Source organism: Rhipicephalus sanguineus, chromosome 4 (genome assembly GCF_013339695.2).
Source record: "Rhipicephalus sanguineus isolate Rsan-2018 chromosome 4, BIME_Rsan_1.4, whole genome shotgun sequence".
In the NCBI taxonomy this organism is placed as follows: Eukaryota; Metazoa; Arthropoda; class Arachnida; order Ixodida; family Ixodidae; genus Rhipicephalus; species Rhipicephalus sanguineus.
The window spans coordinates 61,712,066-61,735,328 of record NC_051179.1 but is presented as its reverse complement, the minus strand read 5'-3'; the positions used below and the strand labels follow the sequence as shown (position 1 = coordinate 61,735,328).

The window sequence follows — 23,263 nt, the reverse complement described above, 5'->3', positions numbered from 1 at the left end:
AAGGCTAACCAATCCTCCCTGGGAAGAAGGGGTGCACTATGCACGAGGCAACACCACCAAGACTGGTGTAGTCTAGACCCCACGAGTACAGGAGATGGGGCATAACATCCACTGTGCTAGCCTGAAGCTGAGAGGCAGCATGGGGGGGGGGGGGGGGGGGGGCGATTGAGCGAGGATGAGGAGGTAATAAAATGTGTGCTGCAGCACGAAAGCCGACAGTCAGTGCTTGTAACGGGAGACGCTAGAGAACGGAACGCATTCATCGGCATCCACCTGGTGTCCACTGCTCGCGTAGATTGAGCTTCTCGAAGGGCGTGCGCTGGCACTCTTAGAAAAAAAGTTAGTAAATGGTTAGTAAATGCTTGCATTTACTACTTTCGAGCGTATTTTACTACCATCGCGAAATCTGTTTACTAGCCAGCAGTTAGTAAAGGTCGTAAAGTGCTGCCTTCACTAACAGAAAGTTTACTTGGTGTTTTTAACTAAGTAACTACTAGCCACCCACATTGCCAGATCATTTCGTAGATGCGCAGTATACTTTGCCGTAATCGTGACAGTCTTTAGCAAAATTTAAACAATTTTTGTTTTGTTGATTACCTTGGAATTAAAGTTTCGTGCTACGTGATGGCACGCATATAAGCAAATATAGGGCACACGACAATGTGTAGAAAACATCAATTATTCTTCTAAATTCTATGATTGCCAACCAGTACACGGTGCATAGGAGCATAGTCTTCAAGCCGCTGCTAGAGTAGATATCAGCTACGTAAAAGTCTTGCTATTCTGTGTGTGCACTTGCGTGTGTTTTCTCATTCGTGATCAATTCATGCCTCTATGTATGTGGTTGCTTTGTGTACCTACCACGGTAATTACATGAAGTAATTAGCGGCCATTCGTTAATGTACAGCGGACAATGCCACTTCGTTTTTTAGTCCTTTAGGTACTTTTGTAATAGAATCATCTTTATATGGCAATGCACACGCACATATAAACAAAATAGGCGTAAGCCTCTAATTGAGTGTTAGCGCGGTTACTAAACAACTTAGTAATGGACTAGCCATTCGAGCTAGTATATTCACTCACTAACTAGGTAGCCAGTTCACTAGCCTGCATTTTACTACATTCACTTACTAGAGGCTAGTGTATTTTGTGACAAGTAAACGGTTAGCATTTAGGCAGTGAATATGCGACCTTTTTTTTCCAAGAGTTGTCGCAATCGGCGAGCCACCCCTTTGCTCGGGCGCCGGGACGGAATAAAGGCAGCCGCCTCACTTTTGCGGCGATAAGGAAGACGCCGGCTGTTCTCATGCACAGGAGGTGCATGGTTGCAATTGCTCGAAACAAACACCATTGTCGCTGGTGCCGAAGCGGTAATGTCGGACACATGGCGCCTTTGTGCCCCAGGAAAGGCCGTGACGCCGAGTTTCCGCCGAAGACGGACCTCGGACTACCGCACTGTGCGTCTCGGCTGTTAGGCAGTCTTACGCTTCGATCAGCGCCAGCTTGCTGTCAATTACTGACAATTTGGGTGAAACGACCACTCATCATGTTATTGTAACGAACTGTATTGAAAATCAAAATCCTATTGAAATAGCGTACGCGAATAGAGAAGTCGTTCCCCCGACAAGAGAATAACGCACCAGGACCATTCATGCCACGCATATATGTCGCTCAAGACGTAATTGCTTCAGCTCTGTCATAGAAATGGTTTTGCGGTTCGTCTGATGCTTTGCACACGGTAACATGATAAATAAATGCTGCATCAACCAAAAGATGAATTGATACTACTCTGCTGAAGTTTCAATTCAAATGAAATAAATGACGGTACGTATAGCAGGGAAAACTGTGCTGCTTAGGCAGTTAGCACGGGTTGACACCGTGGGTCAGAGCGGCAGCGTTGTAGCACGCAATTGCCAAACTACCCGTCTTTTCGAACATTCGGAAGCTACATTCGGAAGCTTATGTTACACGGTGAAGGAAGAGCACAGCTAGTCAAATAGGATTTGTTTCTCCTACAGACGAACGAGAAGTTGTGTCGGGTATAATGAGGGGAGGAGGGGGGGGTGGAGGTGTTACACACAACCACTGGGCGCGTTTCTTCCATGGGGGAAGGAAGGGTACATACGAGTTTTGCTACACCCCGTGTTGCAGGTCAGGGTAAAACTGTGCCGTGTTCCCAACAAGGCCGCAGAAGAAATAGCGTCACGACCCTCTACAGGGTATCACAAACGGCAGAGTTTTGACAACGGGACAGAGTTGAATGCTATCCTGGAGGCAGTCTCGTCTTTATTCTTTCTTTTTCTTCCTGTCAGACCACCATGTCTCACGTTCCAGCACAATTGCAGTGACAACGATGTCTTCTGCATACTTTTGGCGCAGAAAGATTGCTGTCAATCTACTGCGCAAATATATATATATATATATATATATATATATATATATATATATAACACACTCAGAAACGACGCAGGGTTTCTAGGTTCGGTAAAAGATTCTCAGAAAAGTCAGACCGCGTGCGAAGCAATTTTATTTACGTTCCGCTCGGGGTCCGAGCTTTATCTGATGAAGCTTAGACCTCCAGTGAAACGTAAATAAAATTGCTTCGCACACGTGTTTTTTTTTTTCACTTTTCTATATATATATGTGTGTGTGTACGCCGAACAGAACTTCCCTGAGCATTTGCAAATAATTCATAAACTGTGAATAGAAGCCCTCATGTCACCCAATTATTTGGAGAATAATTACTGCATAATTATAGCGTTCTCTCTACAAAATATTGCTGTCAATTCTTTCTCGAGAGAAATAAAATCTTTAGTACATAGATCGATTGTGTCAGGGTGTGTAACGGCATATAGAGTGGTAGACGTAAGTGGCTGTTTACTTGAGGAAGTACATAGAAATGGAACAAAGAAAAGGAGAGTTATTATGATGACGCTGTCTAGCTCAAGCAGATGAGAGTAGTGACAATCAGTAAATGAGGTAGGAGTAAACGACAGCGACAGAGGGGATTATTTACATAAGTACACTGTACACGGAAGGATGTGATGTCTCATGGTTCGCTTGTGATGTGACCTCCGCGATAGAGTTTGTCACCCAAACCCGCATTTCGGCACTGTATGTCACGGAGAGCAGCTGGCCAGGCAGCCTACGTGAACCGCACCGCTGGGGACAGGGACAAGTGAGCGAGGGTCATCACAGAAGGAGAGATAGAAAGAGGCGTCGTTGAAGGGGAGAAAAAAAAAGCAGCCCTTGCGGCAGCGGCGCGTAAATAGTTATACTACCAGGAGAAAGAGGCACCTCTTTTCTAGACAGTGGCATGGGAGTACGAAGGCTCTCTGGGCCCGTGCTTTTTTTTTTCTTTGAGGGGGGGGGGAGCGGGCGGGAAGGGGGGGGGGGGCGTGAAGCACATCTGAAACTTTTCAAAGGAGCAGCGGCGCCCCTGAAAAGAGTGGATTAGTTGCAGCAGGGAGAGGCTCTTCGCTGTCGCGACGGCCGGAGAGCGCATTTTCCTCTCTTTTTTCCAAACGTGACTTGGTGGCGTCTTCTGGCGGCTCAGAATGAAACTACACTGCAGTGGAACCCCCACCTTAATGAGAACCAACAGACAATCAAGCAAATGAAAGTATAGGGGATGTTATTTCAGTAATTGTGGTTTAAATGTGAAGAAATTAAAGTGGACGAAAGGACAACTTGCCGCCTGCAGGAACCGAACCGCTTCCAGGATTAAATGCAAAGATATACCCGATAAAATGGACAGCAGGACGACCGTCACAGTAGCTCAATTGGTAGAGCATAGGACACATTATTTGAAGGTCGCAGGTTTGGTCTCTGCTGGCGGCAAGTTATGTTTTCGTGCACTTTTATTTCTTGACATTTATATCGTAATTACTACAAATAATGACCCCTATACTGTGCATTGGTTCTCATTTAGGTTTTGTGTACCAAGGAGCTCCGTGAAGCTTCAGCATACACCAGAGACTTGCATAAAGCATCTGAAACAAAAACATAAGAGGATAAGACAGACAGAGGTAAGATAGACACAGTGACAAACAGGCTCAAAATGCCTCAAGTTGGCAGAGAATTCTAAATGCATTTGAAAACTACAGCAAATTAAAAGCATTGCATTGTAACAATAGAATGACATACCAAGCACGTGTGATTCCGTGTGTGGCCTTGTAGCTCTGGCCGGTTGTCAGTCCCTTGAAAGGCATGTGAACAAGTGTATGGCTAGAAATTCATCTTCACAGGCATGAGTAGCTGAGGTGCTGACATTTAGGTGTGCTTCTCTTTCAGGCCATGGATCGTGCCCATCGCATTGGTCAAAAGAAAGTGGTGAATGTCTACAGGCTGATCACCAGGGGCACCCTTGAAGAGAAGATTATGGGGTGAGTGGCCAGGCATCATGCACTAAGCACCCAGTCTATCGTGAGGCAAGGAAATTCTAGCAGCTTTGTGGTGGTACTTATTCTTTGACTTGGAGTCGTGATTATGAGGCATAGGTTTGAAAAAGCGTGCACACCAATACAATAAAAGCTCGTTAATTCGGATTTCTAGGGACCGGCAAAAATGTCCGAATTAACCGAATGTCCGAATTATCGAATGGTCAAAATAAACACAATAAATGCACGAGTTTTTTCAACATACCTTTACTTAACAAAGTAATCGCGGATGCTTGTCTGTTTTCGAGCAGAAATTCGCGCGGACACAATTTTTCTGAGCCTTTCAAGGTGCTCAGCAGCTCGCATGATGTCTGCAGTACCGCAAAAGTTTCACCCGTCATCCACGCTTTCGGTTGGCACGGTAATCCACGGGAAGATAGTTGTGTAGCGAAGCGTTGTTTGTCTGTAATGGGTCGCCCTCTCGAGCGCTTTCTAGTGGGTCGTCCCCTTCGGCTCCGCTCCTCGCGCTCAGAGCCCGCGCTCTGTCTTGACTGTCGCCGTTGTGCTTCGTCGACTAGTGCTGTCAATAAACGCCTTTATAATTTGGTGGAGAGTGCTGCGCCGTCCAACCAGCTTCGGTCCGTTCGATGCCCCTGGCGCTTCGATCCCGTACCGTGCCCTCTACCATGCCTCAAGACGCCGCCCAGCAAACGCTTCCCCCTGTACCGACACCATGCTCCGGTTCCCCCCGCATCCGCGACCCTCCTATATTCACCGGCGCGGATGGCACTGACGTGGAGGACTGGCTCGCGATATACGAGCGCGTGAGCGTACCCAACAAATGGGACGAGGCAGGAAAGCTGAGCAACCTGGTTTTCTACCTCGCGGGTGTGGCAAGCTTGTGGTACAACAACCACGCAACCGATTTCCTCACGTGGTCCGATTTCAAGACCGCCATCATCAACGTGTTTGGCCTACCTGCCGTACGTAAACTGCAAGCCGAACAGCGTTTACGTGAACGAGCACAGCAGACCGGTGAGTCGTTTACCAGCTACATCGAAGACGTCCTCGACTTGTGCAAGAAGGCCGACGTAACCATGTCTGAGTCTGACAAGATCCGACACGTTATGAAAGGCATCGACGACGATGCCTTCACCATGCTGCTCGCCAAGAACCCTCGTACCGTGACAGAGGTGATCACGCTCTGCCAAAGCTACGAGGAGCTGCGCCGGCAGCGGTTGCTGACCCGTCGACCTCCATCACGCGACGCCGACCTCGCTGGCTTGTCGGCCATTTCTGATCACTCGGGCTTGCTCGCCGAGGTCAAGTCATTTGTGCGCGAGGAAATTGCCCGCCAGTTTTCTCTACTGACCTTGCCTCAGTCGCAGCATGTTGAACAGCCGTCCACCACACTGCTGCCTCCCTTACGCCGCGCTATTCAACAGGAAATCGCGGAGGTCATGCCGGAATACCACCAGCCACCTCCGGCGCTTGCGCCACTCAGTTACGCGCAAGTTGTGGCCAGGCCACCCCCAGCGATCCCTGTGTCTGCCCCACATCCTTACGCCGAAGTCGTCACCAGACCACAGGCCTTCCAGGCGAGTGTGCCGGCTGCGTACGCCGACGTCATTCCTAGGCCACGACTGCAGCCCACCATGCAGTCCTATCAGCCGCCGCCCCGTCCACCGCGTCTTGGGCCATGGATGGGACCCACCCCGGCGAACCGATGGCGCACTTCCGACAACCGCCCCATCTGCTTTGCGTGCGGTTGCGCCGGTCACGTCGCCCGCTATTGCAATCGCGTGCAGTCGCCCCCAGTCGCCTCAACCATGCCAAGCCAGTCGAGCCGCCCGTATTACGATTCACCGCAGCCTATGTCACCGCCGTCTCGCCCAGCGCCCTCTACCCGCCGTTCACCGTCGCCACGACGCCGCTCACTGTCCCCGATGCGGCCATGTCTGGTCCCACGAGGCAAGGGCTGCGACGCGATCGAACTGCGAAAGCCCTCAGCGAAGCCCATCGAACGTGATAAACGTGTTTGTAGACGGTGTTCGTGCATCTGCCCTTATCGACACTGGAGCCGCTGTATCCGTTATGGACGCAAAGCTTAGCCGAATACTGCGCAAAGTGACGACGCCACTTTCCGGGCTCTCCCTCCGTACAGCCAGTGCCCAACGTATTCACCCTACAGCGGTGTGCACAGCCCGCGTCATGATTAAGGACGCTATGTACGCCATCGAACTGATCATAATTCCTGCCTGCTCTCACGACGTCATCCTCGGATGGGATTTTCTCTCCCGCCACTGACGCCGTCATTCATTGCGCACCAGCCGAAATAGAGCTGTCACCATTCTGTAATTTGACGCCGGAAGACAGTCCATCGGCTGCGAGCAAGGTACTCGTTAAAGACGACATCAAATTGCCTGCAAACTCGTCCACGGCGGTGTCCGTCTACTGCGCCAGTCTATCCGACACCGTTGCACTCCTCTCGCCATATGACCGTATTTGCACGAGGAAAGGCTTGCTGGTGCCTTTCGCGACCGTTCAAATCACTCAGGGAAGCACCTCTATTTTTGTAATCAACCCGTCCCCGTACAGTGTTACGTTGGTGCGAGGGGAATGTCTCGGCGGCGTGGAACCCCTCGAAGACGCACAAGTTATGGACCAACCCGATGACACGCACGGCCGCAGTTCCAGTACGCTCAGTGCTGTTTCGATGTCTGTTTCATCACCCGCTGACGTGTTTGGTTCCACCATAGCTGACAACCTTATGCAGGTCCAGCGTTCCCAACTTCTGGACCTGTTGGAAGAATTTCGCTCTTCTTTCGATGTCGCTCAAACGTCTCTCGGTCGCACGTCGGCCATTACGCACGGCATCGATACTGGCGCCCACCTGCCACTGCGGCAACGTCCATATCGCGTATCTCCCACAGAACGCCGTGTAATCACCGAGCAAGTCGACGACATGCTTCGACGCGATGTTATTCGACCCTCCAGCAGCCCCTGGGCGTCTCCTGTCGTTCTTGTTGCGAAGAAAGACGGTTCTGTGCGTTTCTGTGTCAACTACAGACGACTCAACAAGATCACTCGTAAGGACGTGTATCCACTGCCGCGAATAGACGATGCGATTGACAGCCTGCAAGGCGCCGAATTCTTTTCATCCCTCGATTTGCGCTCAGGCTACTGGCAAGTATCTATGGCTGACGACGCTCGACCGAAGACCGCCTTTGTCACGCCCGACGGCCTGTACGAATTCAACGTCATGCCGTTTGGGCTGTGTAATGCGCCCGCCACCTTTGAGCGCATGATGGATACCGTTCTGCGCAACCTGAAATGGCACACGTGCTTGTGCTACCTCGACGACGTCGTCGTTTTTGCTCCGGACTTTTCCACCCATCTTCAACGCCTACGGCATGTTTTGACGCGTTTGGAGCGACGCCGGTCTGCAACTGAATATAAAGAAGTGCCGATTTGCAGCACGGCAGCTGACAATCCTCGGCTACGTCGTGTCCAAGGACGGAATTCTCCCCGACCCAGGCAAACTTCGCGCCGTGACCGAGTTCCCGAAACCTACGTCCGTCAAAGAACTGCGCAGTTTCGTAGGACTGTGTTCCTACTTTCGGCGCTTCATTCGAAATTTCGCGACTATCATATCGCCTCTGACGAAGCTCCTCGGAAGTAACGGGCCCCTCCATTCATGGTCGTCCGAGTGCGACGACGCTTTCGAAAAGCTCCGCCGTTTGTTGACGTCGCCTCCCATACTACGCCACTACGACCCTGCGGCTCCTACAGAGGTACACACAGACGCTAGCGGTGTTGGCCTTGGCGCTGTCCTTGCGCAGCGCAAACCAGGGTTCCCTGAATATGTCGTGGCATATGCAAGTCGTACGCTTACTAAAGCCGAGACCAATTACACCGTCACCGAAAAGGAATGCCTGGCGATCATCTGGGCCCTTACGAAATTCCGACCTTATTTGTATGGTCGCCCATTTGATGTGATCACCGACCATCATGCACTATGCTGGTTGTCGTCACTGAAGGATCCCTCAGGTCGCCTCGCCCGCTGGGCACTTCGCCTGCAGGACTACGATATCCGCGTGCTGTACCGCAATGGACGCCAGCATGCTGACGCCGACGCACTCTCGCGCTCCCCCTTGCCTGACGACAATACCCATAGCTCAGTGTCTCACAATGCCGTTTCTTCTATCGACATTCACACCATCGCTACTGAACAGCGCAAGGATCACTGGACCGCCTCATTGATAGACTTGCTGACTGATCCATCGGCAACACCATCCACTCGCGCGTTGCGTCGTCAAGCCCACCATTTCGCCGTTCGCGACGACCTCCTCCACCGACGCAATTACGGCGACGGCCGCCAGTGGCTACTCGTAATACCCCGCAGTCTGCAGTTCCGACATATGCGAATCGTTCCACTCTGATCCGCAGTGCGCACACTCTGGGGTATCGAAAACTTACCACCGCATTCGCCAACGGTACTTTTGGCGAGGGATGTACCGCTACGTGCAGAAGTTCGTTCGCTCCTGCATTGATTGTCAGCGCCGCAAAACATCAACGCACCTGTCGCCGGCAATTCTGCAACCTCTGCCTTGCCCTGACCGGCCGTTCGGGCGCGTTGGCATAGACTTGTATGGACCACTTCCTCTAACGTCGGCTGGTAATCGCTGGGCCATCGTCGCTGTTGACCACCTTACGCGATACGCCGAAACTGCCGCCCTCCCAGCGGCTACAGCGCGCGATGTTGCTTCCTTCCTGCTTCACCGATTCATGCTTCGTCACGGTCCACCCCAGGAGCTGCTCAGCGATCGAGGTCGTGTCTTCTTGTCGGAAGTCGTCGAGGCCATCCTGAAAGAGTGCCACGTTGTTCACCGGAAAACTACTGCTTACCACCCGCAGACGAATGGCCTCACCGAACGCTTTAACCGCACGCTCGGCGACATGCTCTCGATGTACGTCGCCGCCGATCACACCAATTGGGATGCCATTCTGCCATTCGTCACCTACGCCTATAATACCGCCCCTCAGAGCACTACTGGTTTCTCCCCCTTTTTCTTATTGTACGGCAGACACCCGTCGCACACAATCGACACAATCCTTCCATACAAGCCGGATCCGTCTGAGTGTGCGCCTATTTCTGCCACAGCCAGACTTGCTGAGGAGTGTCGGGAGCTTGCCAAGACGTTTACTACGCATGACCAAGAGCGGCAAAAGAGCATTCGCGGTGACACCACCACTTCTTCGCCCACGTTCAGCCCTGGAGCACTCGTATGGCTCTCAGTCCCTACCACTGCACCTGGCCTCTCTTCCAAACTGCTGCCCAAGTACGACGGCCCCTACCGTGTCGTCGAACGCACATCCCCGGTCAACTACCTGATCGAGCCCATTGAACCATCTTCGGACATGCGCCGTCGAGGGCGCGACATTGTCAACGTCGAGCGCCTTAAGCCCTATCATGACCCGCTCATAGTGACAAGCAGTTAGGTCGCCAGGCGGCTCCCTTTTTCGTACCCGGGGTAATTGTAGCGAAGCGTTGTTAGTCTGTAATGGGTCGCCCTCTCGAACGCTTTCTAGTGGGTCGTCCCCTTCGGCTCCGCTCCTCGCGCTCAGAGCCCGCGCTCTGTCTTGACTGTCGCCGTTGTGCTTCGTCGACTAGTGCTGTCAATAAACGCCTTTATAATATATATATACACACACAGCGGAGATAAAGAGCTTGCATGGCGTGGTTCGAAGCAATCACTCTTTTGTGCTCGAACGTTCGGTTGAAACAGGATTGCACAAATGGAAGAGAAAATTTCGTCAAAGTTAAATTTGGAGTTGAGTTTTAATTGGAAGAGACATTATCCAAAGGGCGTTCACACAGCTAAGAGAAATAAGCCACAGGCAACTAACTGCATGCGCTCGGCTGTATACCTCGACGCTGAACTTTTTTTAACTTTAGCGAGTTTTAGCTAGGCACATATGCATTGCCGTCGTGACATTGATCGTATCTTGAATGTGCAGCTCGATGGAGGCGAAAATGTCTGAGGCCCGTGTGCTTAGATTTAGGTGCACGTTAAAGAACCCCAGGTGGTCGAAATATCCGGAGCCCTCCACTACGGCGTCTCATAATCATATCGTGGTTTTGGGACGTTAAACCCCAGATATTATTAATATTAATTATTATTATTCAATGTGCAGCTCGTGTCACGGTAGCCTGCGACGTTGCTCGTAGAGAAAAGCACGCTTAAAGTCGTGTTCCTGTTTCTTTTTTTTTCATTCCACGATTATAAATGTGAGTGCGACGCAGCACAATATTCAGTATTAAGATGCTAGAGCAAAGGCTTAGAAAACGCCGTAACTGACATTTAAAATATCCGTTCCAAAAAGTAAAAATTTAATTCGCATTTTAGTTCAAAGCGTCGTCATTAGATGTTTCCACCGGCTGTTACCCCCTTCTTCGCTTTCACGCTGGTATTGCGTCTGTAACACGATCAAAATGTCAACGCATCTACGTCATGCTAAAGCGTAATATGTCAGCGAGTAGGTCTACGTTGCTAAGAGTAATATTTCCTACAGCACTACGGCGACGGCGACGCTTTAATTTTCAGCAGGTGAACGTCGATGTACGTATAGCAACAGTGGCCTTCCTCTCAGAAACAGCGCTCTAAATGTAATGCTGCACAAACACGCCGCTCTGTCAATAGTTGATTGTGACAGTTGGACGAACGTTCTTCTCAGAAGTCCGCCGACTTTTCGACAAATTCGCGCTCGCGAACTAAATGAAGAAAAAGCCAGGGAACCGCGCGCTGTCCGGCGCTTCCAACAAGATTAGGTCGTACATCGGGTCCCCCGGCCGGCCGGCCGGCTTGCTCTGCTTTGAGTCTCGCATTCGCTTCGTTGGAGGCGGCGGGTCAGCATGTATATGTAGTGACGCAAGGGGGGTCCTGCCTCGCCTAACGAATCTCACCAGAGTGCGCCGACAGGCCTCGATGGTTAATTTATTCTTCGGTGCGAGCGAGCGAGTCCTCTTATTGCGCGCACTGCAACAGCTCAGCCGTGAGCTTCGGGCTTTCTTTGCTTTGTGCTTGTGCGGCGCAGGCGCACGTACGTTTTCGTGCGTGCGTGCGTTTCGTTCTGCGTAGCTTCTTTCGGAACGTACGCTTTTGCGCATGCGTACGGGAAAGAAGCGAACACCATGACATTTGCGCGCACTTACGACGTGACGCCTTCTCTAGTATACTGTAGGCCCTATTATGTACTGAGGAAACAAAAAGATTGCGTAAGTTGAATCCGTGTCCTGAAAAGGATATACACGCACACCGGCTGTTGCAACGTTTCCCCAGCATTTAACTCTCGGAACTCCCGCGTACTGCCGCTCCAACTGTTGTGTTCCTCCTCTATTGATCCAGACCCGTACAGTTGGCTTGCCGGCCGCTATGGGATGCGAATAGGAAATTAGAGGCAGCGTCGCATGGTCTCTGCATGCGGAGAGGTCTAATAACGTTGGCGAGTCGTGTAGCTGCACGTTGGAACCGTGTTTCCGTTTATGTTTTTTTTTCTTTTTCTTCTAATTTGCACGCTATACTGACGTGCAATTCTGACGAAACCGGGAGTTACGAAACTGGCAGAATTAGTATGAATGGACGGGCGACTCCTGTTCCTGCGCGCCTCGTAATTTCAACGGTACACGTATACGCGGTGTGTCGTTAAGCTATATAGTTTCGCTGTTTCTTCGTCGCGAGCGAGCGTGTCCTTTGAGTGCACCGCGCTATGTAATATGCACCGCGATTGTGCATTACCTTTGTTCCGACTTACGTCAATCTCGTTGAAAAGAGAGGAAAGCGTAGAAGCACTGAAGGACGCAGTTGCGTCAAAGTTAAATTGAATAATGCTTAATGAGCTTATGACCTCTCCGCAATAGACAAAGCATACCTAATGCACTGCACCTTCAAATACTTTGATTAGTACCATTGTGTTTCCTTGCTTTTTATTCTTTTATACGTTTCTGAGCTTCAACTTCACTTTGGTGGTATTTTAGACTGAGAAAAAGGCGCTTGTCTTTTGCTTTTAAAAAGCTCTGGTTCCTGGCTGTCAGTTGCGCCCGCTATATTACGTTTTTTTTTCTATTCCGGCCGTATACCTGAGCTCATTATCTCGAGAATCAATTCAGGCAGTCTTCTTATTTCTTTTTACCTGTAATATCACCGAGTGCTTCGCGTTTCTGCCGCTAACGATCTCGTTAGCACGGCGAATTCCTTCTTTTTAGTCTTCCGTCGCTCGTTCGAGGAAACCAACAAATGCGTCATTGAAGATGCGTCGCTTCTCTATTCACCGAGCAAGATAAGATCAATGGATGAATGCCACCCGACAGAAGCTTGCTCAACGGTGAATTAGTGAAAGCCTATATTGCACTATATTGCATGGCTGACTACAGCAAACTTTCTCAAAAGATGTACGTCATAATTCAACGTTATCACGCGTTGAGTGCTCGACTTCGTTGATAACACGCTTGATTTCGAAAGCCAGCGCAGAACGATAGGAAATAGCGTGGAACACTGGCGCAAATTAAAGTAAGAGAAAAAATAACTTGAGGGAGGGGCTTAAAAGGCGCGCTTTTTTTTTGCTTTTTTATTGAAATAATGTGAAAGCAGAGGTTGGCGCACAAATAAGGCGCCGGCTACTCCGCAGCCCTTGAGCGGAGATCGAGAATACAACATAGAAATAGCACATAAACAACAGTACATGTAAAATAAGCACGCGAGCACCCATGTGGAAAAGCAGACTCGCACACACACATGTCAAACAACACCATCGTAACGTAAAAGTAAATGTCCGAAAGGCAATTAATAATGTCTCCGCCACTGGTCAGCATTGAATCGAATTGGCACGTTCGGGCAACATAGTAATCAGCACGTCTGGTCAATACGGGGATGAATCCGCACATGTGGGCAACACAACAGCCGCTACTCTCTGACAAAAAAAAAAAAAAAAAAGAAGAGTACGCGTTGCTGTTTTCGGTAAGTCCTGACGTGCAACACATATGACGCTCTTTAAGCGATACGTTAACTCTCATTCGGGTGTCACAACTCTCCGATGAGAGTATAAGTATCTCATGAGAGAGTTCAGGTGTCTCTCTAAATAGAGTCATATACGTGGCAAGTCAGTACTTGCAAAAAAAAAAAGAGTAAAGAAAAGCTCTTTTTTATTTTCTTGGAGTGCAAAGCTCACTGGTGTGATGAGTGGGACTTCGAGAAAATTCTCCCGCGAATTTCTTGTGGCATTTCCGACAAAGCGACCGGACGAAATTTCTGTTAGACATTTTCGTCATTGTTTGCTACTTTCCGTGAACTGCGAGCAACACATTACCATCTCCCTCCCCTTTATTAGGAAAATTGTAACGCAAGTATTCTATCGTCAGTGCACGAAAGTTCAGTGTCAGTCAAGGAAGCTCGACAGATTTAATTTTGTCAACGAAGAATGGAAGCATATGCCACAACGTCGCCGCACTTCAGAAAGTTCTTGTCCGACAGCTTTTCTTCACAGAGGTACAAAGCTGTACAACATGTTGGATATATTTCCAGATTGAACTATATCATGAAAGTCCACTTTCCTTCTTTTTTTAAGCTATTTAACGACACGCGTTCGGCGCCTTTTTTTCTTTTAATCTACTTTTTCCCTGGAAGAAGTTTAACGCACCCGAACTTTCGCTCCGCAGAAGCGGATTTAGCGGGCGGAATCTTATCATCACCGAAGAAAACCGCAGCTGTCACGTCAACTGACCCTCCGTCGTCTTGATATAGCCGCGGTCATGTACCTCATTTTTGATAAATGTCAGCCCGCTATCGTGAATAAAAGGGCATGACCGACGTCTTTCAAATATCACCTTTTCTATCTCACTTTTTCCTCACTCTCTTATTTTTCTGGAGTGTAAAATACTGCTTTACTGTAGTGAATGTACACGACATTACAATGAAGACGCCCAAGAACTTCGCGAAGTAACGCTGCAACAATAACATTCAGGGCAGCGTCACATAACTTCTGTGACAGTATGCTCCAGCTGTTCGCTTTACAGAGGCATATATCAGTCGAATATGCAGGCATCCTGCCGGAGTTTCCTGACAATAATATAATCCTTAGGTCAATACTAACGACAACATCGTGCCTCAATGGCTTGGATGTTTCTTTTTTTTTATCTAATGAAAGAATTCACCTTTGTTTTAGCCTTCTTGTAGTTAATTCATGATTTCAGATGTGGTCAACGCTGTACCGTAAGTTAGTCAACGGGTTCAGTTCCTTTCAGGAATCGCGAGCATTCTTACGTTCCGCGGTTCCTTTGGTTTCCTTACTTCTGCAGCTCTTGTGCGTGTATACGTGTTCGCCACGCAAGTGTTGTCTCCATGGAATCGCCAGTCATGAGGGACTTCACTTGTAACTTCGTAGGAACGCTTGATTTTCGTGGCCTGTCGGCTATAGGTGTCCGTAAAATATGGAAAGGATATCACTCTGCTTTTACCTTATCTTGTGAGATCTGCTTTTCTGTGTCTGTGTGTACGTGTATGCCAAATCGGAGATGAGGAATTTGCTACCACACGCGTTGTCCGCTTTTTCTTAATAATAATAATAATAATAATAATAATAATAATAATAATAATAATAATAATAATAATAATAATAATAATAATGAAGAAAAGAGGTCATGGGGCATCACGAAGCCGTAGCATGAGAGAGCAAAACAGGTCTTTTACGTTTCGTGAACGACGGTAAAAGGATGATTTATAGCTCGAGTAATCGTAATCACGGGGAGGAAGGAAAGGAAAGCACACAGTAATGATTTTTTTGTGTGTGTGTGCTGCAGGTAAGAGGCAAGTGGGTCTTTCGGACTGTACGCATAAAAAAAAGACTGCAGAAGAAAACAAAAGAGCCCCGAAAATCTTTCTTTTCTTGACAAAGCGAGGACAGACAATTAGGCGCCCGCCTATGCCAAGTTCGCAATGAAACGAAGCAAAGAAAAATATTAAATAAAAGCAAGAGTAGAACGTGACCGCTCAGCCGTCGCGCCCTCGCCCTTTAAATAGCGTAGCGCGCACGTATAGAACCGGTCGCCGGGCAGAGAGGGGCGGCACGGGGCCGTAATCTTTGAAGATTACTGTCATTTCGGGATTACTGTTGCGAGCTTGGAGCGACGTCGCAGAAGGGGGCAGGCAGGCTGATAAATGGTGAACGCTAACGTGCTTCGTATACATTTGCATACGCACGTGGCGGTCGCCTAGACACCCGGCAGGTGTGAGTGAGGGCGCGGTAGCACCGTGTATGCTTCGTGAGAAAATCAAACCAAGGGAGAGAGAGAGGGACAGCCAGGCCTAAGTGAGCAGAATGGCGCCACCGTTAGTGCTACTCGTACCGGTCACGTGGTCCCTTAAACGGCAAGGGTCACGAACGGGCTCCTCGTATAAGGGTCTCTAAGCCTAACTTTGACGTTAAGCCTAACATAACTCGTCCATGCAGAGGCTGATGCTGAGCGGTATTTGGCATTGCTCGCGTCACTCTGTTCTCACTGCAGCCTGTTTGGGGCGAAGGCTGGCATTGCGATATTCATGAGGAGCAGTGAGAAAGTGACTAACCTTATTGTAAGAGCAGACGAAGTTGTCTGGCCGTGTTCCATGTGGGTGGCCTTCTCAGTTGAGGAGTTCACGTGACCTGGCCTCCTCTCCCACCCTTATTCACCAGTTGTCGCTGGTTATCAGCGACAACCTTTTCGTACAGTGCACTGAGTGCACGTTAGAATAAAGGTGGTTGATCCCTCAGTCATAGGAATTGGTATAACACGAAAGTGAAACGTGTCCTTACAAAAATAGCTCATTATTCAATGTGCTTTGATAAATGAGAGCTTGTACAATGTATGTTGGTGTTCGGCGGCTACAGCAGCGTTTCATGTTGACGAACCTACGTTGATCCTATAGTGGCACATCTCCATCTCGCGATGACTAACGTCAATGATCATGATTAAGCCTTTGTTGCAGCTGTTGTAGTTAACATAAACCCGGACACAGCGCCTGGTTAATCCCGCGCAAAGATTGGGTCATCAAGCACATAATCACTAGTACTCGATATGCGCTCATGGAAAGCGTCGTCATTCGAAGAGAGGAACGACAATGTGAGCGCTCTCCAGCAATTGGGTAACCTACACTTCTGCTCGTGCATACACTACCACACAGCGCTTCAGGAACGCGGGAGGCAGAGCTCGTAGCTTGAGCCGTGAATGCGCGAAGGCGTTCCGCTTAGAGCTGTGCACGGGCCGTATTTCCGAGCCCGAGCCCGGCCCAGGCCCGCTGACTTTGTCGAAGGCCCGCCCGAGCCCGACGGCAAAGGGCTGCGAGCCCGCCCGGCCCGGCCCGACGTACGAAAACACCATCCCGGGTAAAGCTGAAATTTGGGCTAGTTGGTCTTGACTTAAATACATAATATAGCGGAACAAAAACAAGGACAGAAAAAGAAGCACACAGGACGACCGCTAGCGGTCGTCCTGTGTGCTTCTTTCTCTGTCCTTGTTTTTGTTCCGCTATATTATGTATTTAAACCATCCCGGGCCCGGCCCGGCCCGGCCCGGCTTTTTGAAGGTTCGCTGCGGGCCGTTCGCGCGATGTATCGCGTGTTCGAAATCGCGTGATCGCTCGGTTTTTTCACATTTGGAAACCGTCGCTCATCACCCGGAAGTCACAAAACACCCGAACCGGATGTACATCAGCGACGTACTAAGCACATCAGCTGTACACCAACAAATAACGTAATAATTATGCACGTGAATATAAAAAATACTGCGAGACAATGGTAAACGTTTTACGTACCAACATGCAACAAATATTTTATTTTCATTGCATGCCTGTGACAGCGCGGCACTTTTGCTATACATGTAGACGGCCTCATGCCAGCAACAATGGAGTTAGCTCCACAAAGCCGTCACGTGTATGGGGTATGCCCATGCAAGCGTCAGCGCGTCAGCTTACAGGAAGGCGATCAACGTCGGGTCGCTCGTCGCTGTCGCGTGCATTTTCACTCATATGGGATTTGGCCTTAAATCTAACGCGAACAGTCGCGTGGCGCCGTCACTAGCTCAGGTGGTGTTACTTCTCTGTTTATCGGAGTGCAACAGAGGCAGTGCTTTACCTGCTCCCCTTTTGTTTAAAGTAGCGAATGAAAAAGAAAAGCGGTAAAGGGCGGTCGCGGAAAAGGCGCTGCATGCGTGCTAGAAATCAATGCCCGCTCATTCTCTAAATTTCGGGCTTGAGTCGGGCTTTGCGCCGGGCCCGAGCCCGGCCCGATGAAACTGCAAGTAGCCCGAGCCCGGCCCGGGCCCGAGGTGAAAATACGTCGGCCCGCCCGAGCCCGGCCCACGGGCCGGTCGGGCTCGGGCTTTCGGGCTACCCGGAGCCCGTGCACACCTCTAGTTCCGCTGCCCCCTGGCGTGTCTCTCATTGGAACAAATCACTCAAACTGTATTGAAACGAAATGAAGTGGAAATCGGGGAAGCCAGACTCCGCTGCGCTGAGACTACCGAAGAGCGTCCTGTCGGCGCGCTTGTGTGTGTGTCTAGATGCAGTACTTCACCTCTACAAGACGGCGACACGACCCTGCGCCAACGAAGGCCACTGTGAAAGGGGAAAAGGTGTGCAAGACCTAAGGCGCGTTTGTAAAGGCTCATGCATGGGCGTCGGTAGCGCAATGGGTAAAGCGCCCAGTTCCTATCGTCGCGGACTGAAAGGTCGTGGGTTCGACTCCCAAGTCATCCAAATCAACGAAACTTTTTCTGTTTTTTTTTCTTTGTCATCTGTTCGTGTGCATTTTACCGACGTCACATCCGTGACAAATGATGTCGGTGAAGTCTTGATGGACCCCGGCGTAAAACACTGTCGCGTTACAAAAACTCAGGCAGTTAAGCTCAGCCTGAGTACTACACTCTATCCTGAGGGCATACCCCTATAGACACGTCTCATAAATCGATCGTGGTTTCACGGGCGCGTAAAACACCGGAACATTATTTTCAAATTTACCGTGAGGTTCTTCAACCGACAAGGTTCAAACTTTTTGCTTATGAAGTATTAAGAAATTTCGTAACTTTAGTGACGCACCTGAACTTACGGCTGTTGCCATGGTGCCACTTGCTATAACCAATGAAGTGATCATTCATTTGCAGATTATTTCAAACTTTATGAGCGCGTACTTGAAGTAATAGTTACGTCAGACAACATTATGTCGATTTGTTTTCTTACATATCTTTTTTTTTTGTCGTCCCTATTAGGAGCACCTCAACTATATCGGACGAGATGAAGGTTCGAATCCCTTCGTTCTATCGCTCAAGCTGGAAACGATGGAAGAGGCGAACGATCACTACAGGGTCATACTTAGGTGAGGCTCAAAAATCAGTACTGTTCCTTCTTTTAGCACCGCGCCGGTAAGTGAACTTCAAGATGGTTGTTATGCGGTCTTGTGGGAACGCACACATAGTTACTGAAAGCAGCCCATAAACGGGACACAGAAAAATACCGCACTACACGGGCGCTGACTTTTACAACAAATGTTTTATTTCGCGAACGCAAGATACACAGCTAGAAGTGACATAGAATGTATGTCATCCATTTTATCTTGTTTATCACGCTAGTTCATCACATATATTCTATGCCAATTCTGTCTATACATTTCGCGTTCACAAAATAAAACATTTGTTGGAAGTCAGCGCCCGCGTAGTGTGGTACTTCCTGTGCCCGCTTGTGCGCTGCTTCAAATAACTGTGGCAAATGAAGCTTAAAAGGACAATGAATCAATTTAGATTGATAATTGTATTGTGAGAACTCGAATTCCGTTAATTTCAACATCCTGGGTTTATTAATAGAGGAAAAAGTCAAGGTCAAAGTTTCCTTTTTAAATTTAGCTCCTTAATCGCCGCTCGTGACGTCACGGATTTCAAGGTGCATTTTTTTGTATTTTAAATACGTTGGTTCAACGAAATTTCCTGAAACTTGGTACGTTAAATCTATGGCCACCTCAGAGGACAATGTATTTCAGTTTTAGCGATTAGGAACGACGTAGGTCCTAGTCGACGCCGTCAAAATCTGTGACGTCACGCCGTTTGTTGCGGCAATTTCGAGGTGGCGTCGCCACCTGCATTTCCTTTTCACGCGTTTTCTCGCTTATCAAGCGTCTTCTCGCAGCACGCGTGGTGATTTTGGAATTGAGAAAAAATAACTTACTAATATAAAAAAAATCGTTTTTCTCTGCAATGCGCCAATGGTGCTCAACCACCGAATTATATTGCCCGTTCTTGACGCTTTCTCTATCTGTTTTCAGAACGAAAGAAGGCATCGCTAGCGAACTGATACCGAATGATCCAAAGAACGATCTCTGGACGGCAGCTCGACTTGTCAAAGTGAGTATTGTCGCAATCATTTGCGAGCCTCCGCGATGCCTCTATTCGTCTCTCCGCCGCACATTCTCGGGGCGGTATTTCGTAACGCTTTGCCTTCTCTCCCTTTCTTTTATCAACAGTCCTTACGTGATAACATCAACAATGTGGTGCTGCAACCAGTGTTTTTTCCAAAGGTAAGCGCAACTTCCTTATTTCTAGTACGGTCGAATAATGCGTGTTCGAAATGAAGAGAAAGTATAGCTAATTGAAGAGTCGTTGACGTCAACGTAATATGAAGTTACATTGGGGATAAAAATTACGGAAGAAATAAAGATATGCGATTCATATCACACGTTGCACAATCAACTATACGTCGGTATATATATATATATATACTTCAAGCAAAAAAATAATAGAAGTTAAACTCTCTTGTAATAGCAAGCGTGATTGAGTCCTAAGGCACATTGATATGGTCGTGCAAAAAGCAATTGTTTTCATGAATTTTTTTTTTCCAAGCAACGAAGTGCGAAGGGTAGCCGTCGCCAAGAAATGGCCGTGACTCCTTCATTAGCTTTTCTGTTCCAATAAAAAGAAAAAGGCTTTAGTTTAAGCTTACCAGAAATAATATGGTCGCATGTGTTAAAGCATGTGCTTGTCCACGAATAATTGAACTTCAGTTATATTTTTATGCGTAGAAAGAATGGTCTTCTCGACTACTGTAACACCGCTACCCGCGACATGTGTGTTTATGTGTATATGCGTGTATGTGTGTGTGTAATGTGGGTGCTCGTACAGTGTCGCTGAAGTACTACCGTGAGAACGGGGCGTCTAGCGCGCCGCGTACTGTCGTTTCCCTCCTTTTTTCATGGCTTCTTTCCCGTTCTGCAGGCTTCCGAACTCCTGATGGCATTCGACGAACAAGTTCTAGTCCACGAGTACAAATTTGGAGTCATTTATCAACGGGCCGGCCAGGTATGTACGACACTAAAAAAAAAAAGAAGAAAACGGAAAAGACTAGGCCCGGGGGCACCTGTAGTGCTCGCCATGGCAACGAGCTTATGCTTGATGGAACCTTTTAGGACGGGTAAAAAAACAAACAAAAAAGAACTAGAAAACGTACATTCACGGACACAAATGTCGAACCGTAGCACGGGCCTGCGTCTTCTTCTCATTCCTCCTTCCCACCTTTCGTTCTTTCATTTCTTTGTTCGTTTACTTCACGTTGCCTTGACTTCGACAGCGCGCATTTGCATTTCCAAAGAGGGTAATTAGCGTCCCGCTCCTCCCCGACTCCTCAGGGGTGGGAAGGAGAGAACGCTAATTATTTTATCTTGGCAATTTGCTCCGGCAAATTGAACGGGCGAAGACGGGCACAAAATCCAGATGGACCATGAATACGTAACTACCACTTTCCTTCGTATCAAGGAGGTAGAGAGACGCTGTGCCGATAAGTGCATGTTGATTTGCGTTCGGAGCTGCTCGGATATTTTATTAGCACCGTAAAGCAGAAACTATCTGCTGTCATTTACTGCCGTAACACGAAGGAAAGAATACGTCGTTATCATCATGCAAATGCAATCATATAATACGAAGGACCGAATATTATATATATTATATTATTTAGCGCGAACATATCAGAACTCTTCTTATAATATTACGGCTTAACAGTACATTATGCTCCTTTCGTGTTTCTTCCGTGTTTTTATTCGTTTTTTGCGAGACAACCCCGACGTATTCCAGTGTGGGCGGCGCTTTCTACGCAAGTATAATTCACAGAAGTAAATAAATTTAACAACAAGAGAGGCTACATTATACAAATTCTAGAAATAACAAAAAAAAAGAAAACAGCAGGTTAGAGGGGCCCTGCAACCTTTTTCCAAGTAATCAACAAACGATCTCACTATCGGAGTTAATTGCCACACCAACTGACTGCCTCAAATTCTTCTTTTTTTTTTTTTTTTAGAATACGTCAAGTGCGAGCGGAGTTGCAGGGATTTGCCGCACGCTTCAAGAGCTTGCTCTCTCTTCGTTTCAGCAAGAGCGCTGAAAGCTACATGGAACAGGGAGCGGGGGCGGGGGGGGGGGGGATGACGACAGGCGGACAAGAAGTTACGTCCGTACGTCAGCGCGCGTCATCACCTTGAGCACTTGGTTTATTTGAACGCGCGGCTCACTTTCAGCGTGATAATTCTATAGTGTATAATTCTAGACGATAGAGCGCGGCACTAAAGTGACTTTACGCGGCACGGGTACGTGGCGGCACCCTGCGGCGGACGCGGTAACTATGCAGCTAACGATGCTCCCAATGGCCGAGCTTATGACGAAGTCGGGCTGTAGTCTACGGCATCATTTGTCGAGAGAACAGCGGGTGATTTCCAGTTGACTTTCACATTGAATTGTCAATTCCCTGCAGATTGCTGCGCTATAATGTTTGGCTCACATGTTCAGAGGAGCCTCGACTACCGATCGGCAGCATATTTTGACCCTGTTCGAAAAGTATTGCAGGGACCTTTCTAGCAGACACGACGATGCACTGTAGACACTGGTACACGCAAGAAAAAAAAATATATATATATATATATATATATATATATATATATATATATATATATATATATATATATATATATATATATATATATATATATATATATATATATATATATATTGTTTCACTTTTTACTTAAAGCAGTCACCAAAAGTTGCAGATTTTATATCACACAATTTAACGTAGTCGGAAGAAGGGCTGAGGAAAGCAGGTCTGCCATGCTAACAATGGATGCCAAGTTGTGAGCAAATTATTATGAGTAACAAACTACTTAGAATAAAGGCAAAGACAAAGAAAAGCTTCCCGAAAGAGCCGACACCACCTCTTCGAAAGCTGGGCCTGGAATTATCAGTGCCGGTTATACTTTCTTCTGGGGCCACCACTCTGGGATATGGCCACAGGGATGTTTTCTTCGCCACTGACGAATTCATCACAGTCTAAACGAATATCTAGCTAAATTCTGCCTACTTTAAATATTTCATTACCAATAATTGATACATCAATTCATAGTATTCGTTAATTATAGCTTCTAGGAGTGACACCCTACAGATAATATTGGCAAAATTAACCTCCTACTCGGCCAATCCCCTACATTGGGTATGAGCCATGCTTGGAGGAAAACAACAACTCTTTGGTCCTGCAATGTGCGTAAACAAAGCTAGACATACAAAGCATGCTTTGCATAGCTTGTTCTTTTTTCTTCGTTTTCACTATTCATTACGGCACGGTATAAGAGTTAATTTTGTGGATACAACTCATATTCGTACTTTCTTTATTATTTTTTCTATTCTGTGTACATCGGCTGTTCCTCGCAGCATTCATAGTACTAATTCGCTTCGTGCTAATTTCATTCCCAAACTTCCTGTTTCTTGAAACAACTACAAAATAACACATGCTGCTACAACTTTTCATTCCCTATCTTTTAGTTTTAGCCAT

At 48.0% G+C, this 23,263-nt stretch overlaps 2 protein-coding genes and 1 long non-coding RNA gene across 12 annotated transcripts in view; 2 read left to right on the top strand and 1 right to left on the bottom strand.

Annotated features, from left to right (window-relative positions):
* LOC119390078 (protein HIRA) overlaps positions 1-23,263 on the top strand; it is a 298,608-nt gene that overhangs the window by 169,508 nt on the left and 105,837 nt on the right. The gene's annotated exons all lie outside the window — the stretch shown is intronic.
* LOC125758044 (uncharacterized) overlaps positions 1-23,263 on the bottom strand; it is a 276,116-nt gene that overhangs the window by 164,154 nt on the left and 88,699 nt on the right. The gene's annotated exons all lie outside the window — the stretch shown is intronic.
* LOC119390079 (rap1 GTPase-activating protein 1) overlaps positions 1-23,263 on the top strand; it is a 376,410-nt gene that overhangs the window by 323,169 nt on the left and 29,978 nt on the right. Inside the window, exon 12 of the mRNA XM_049414651.1 lies at positions 20,668-20,751. Coding sequence (XP_049270608.1) covers positions 20,668-20,751 — 84 coding nt within the window. The remainder of the gene's footprint in view (positions 1-20,667; positions 20,752-23,263) is intronic.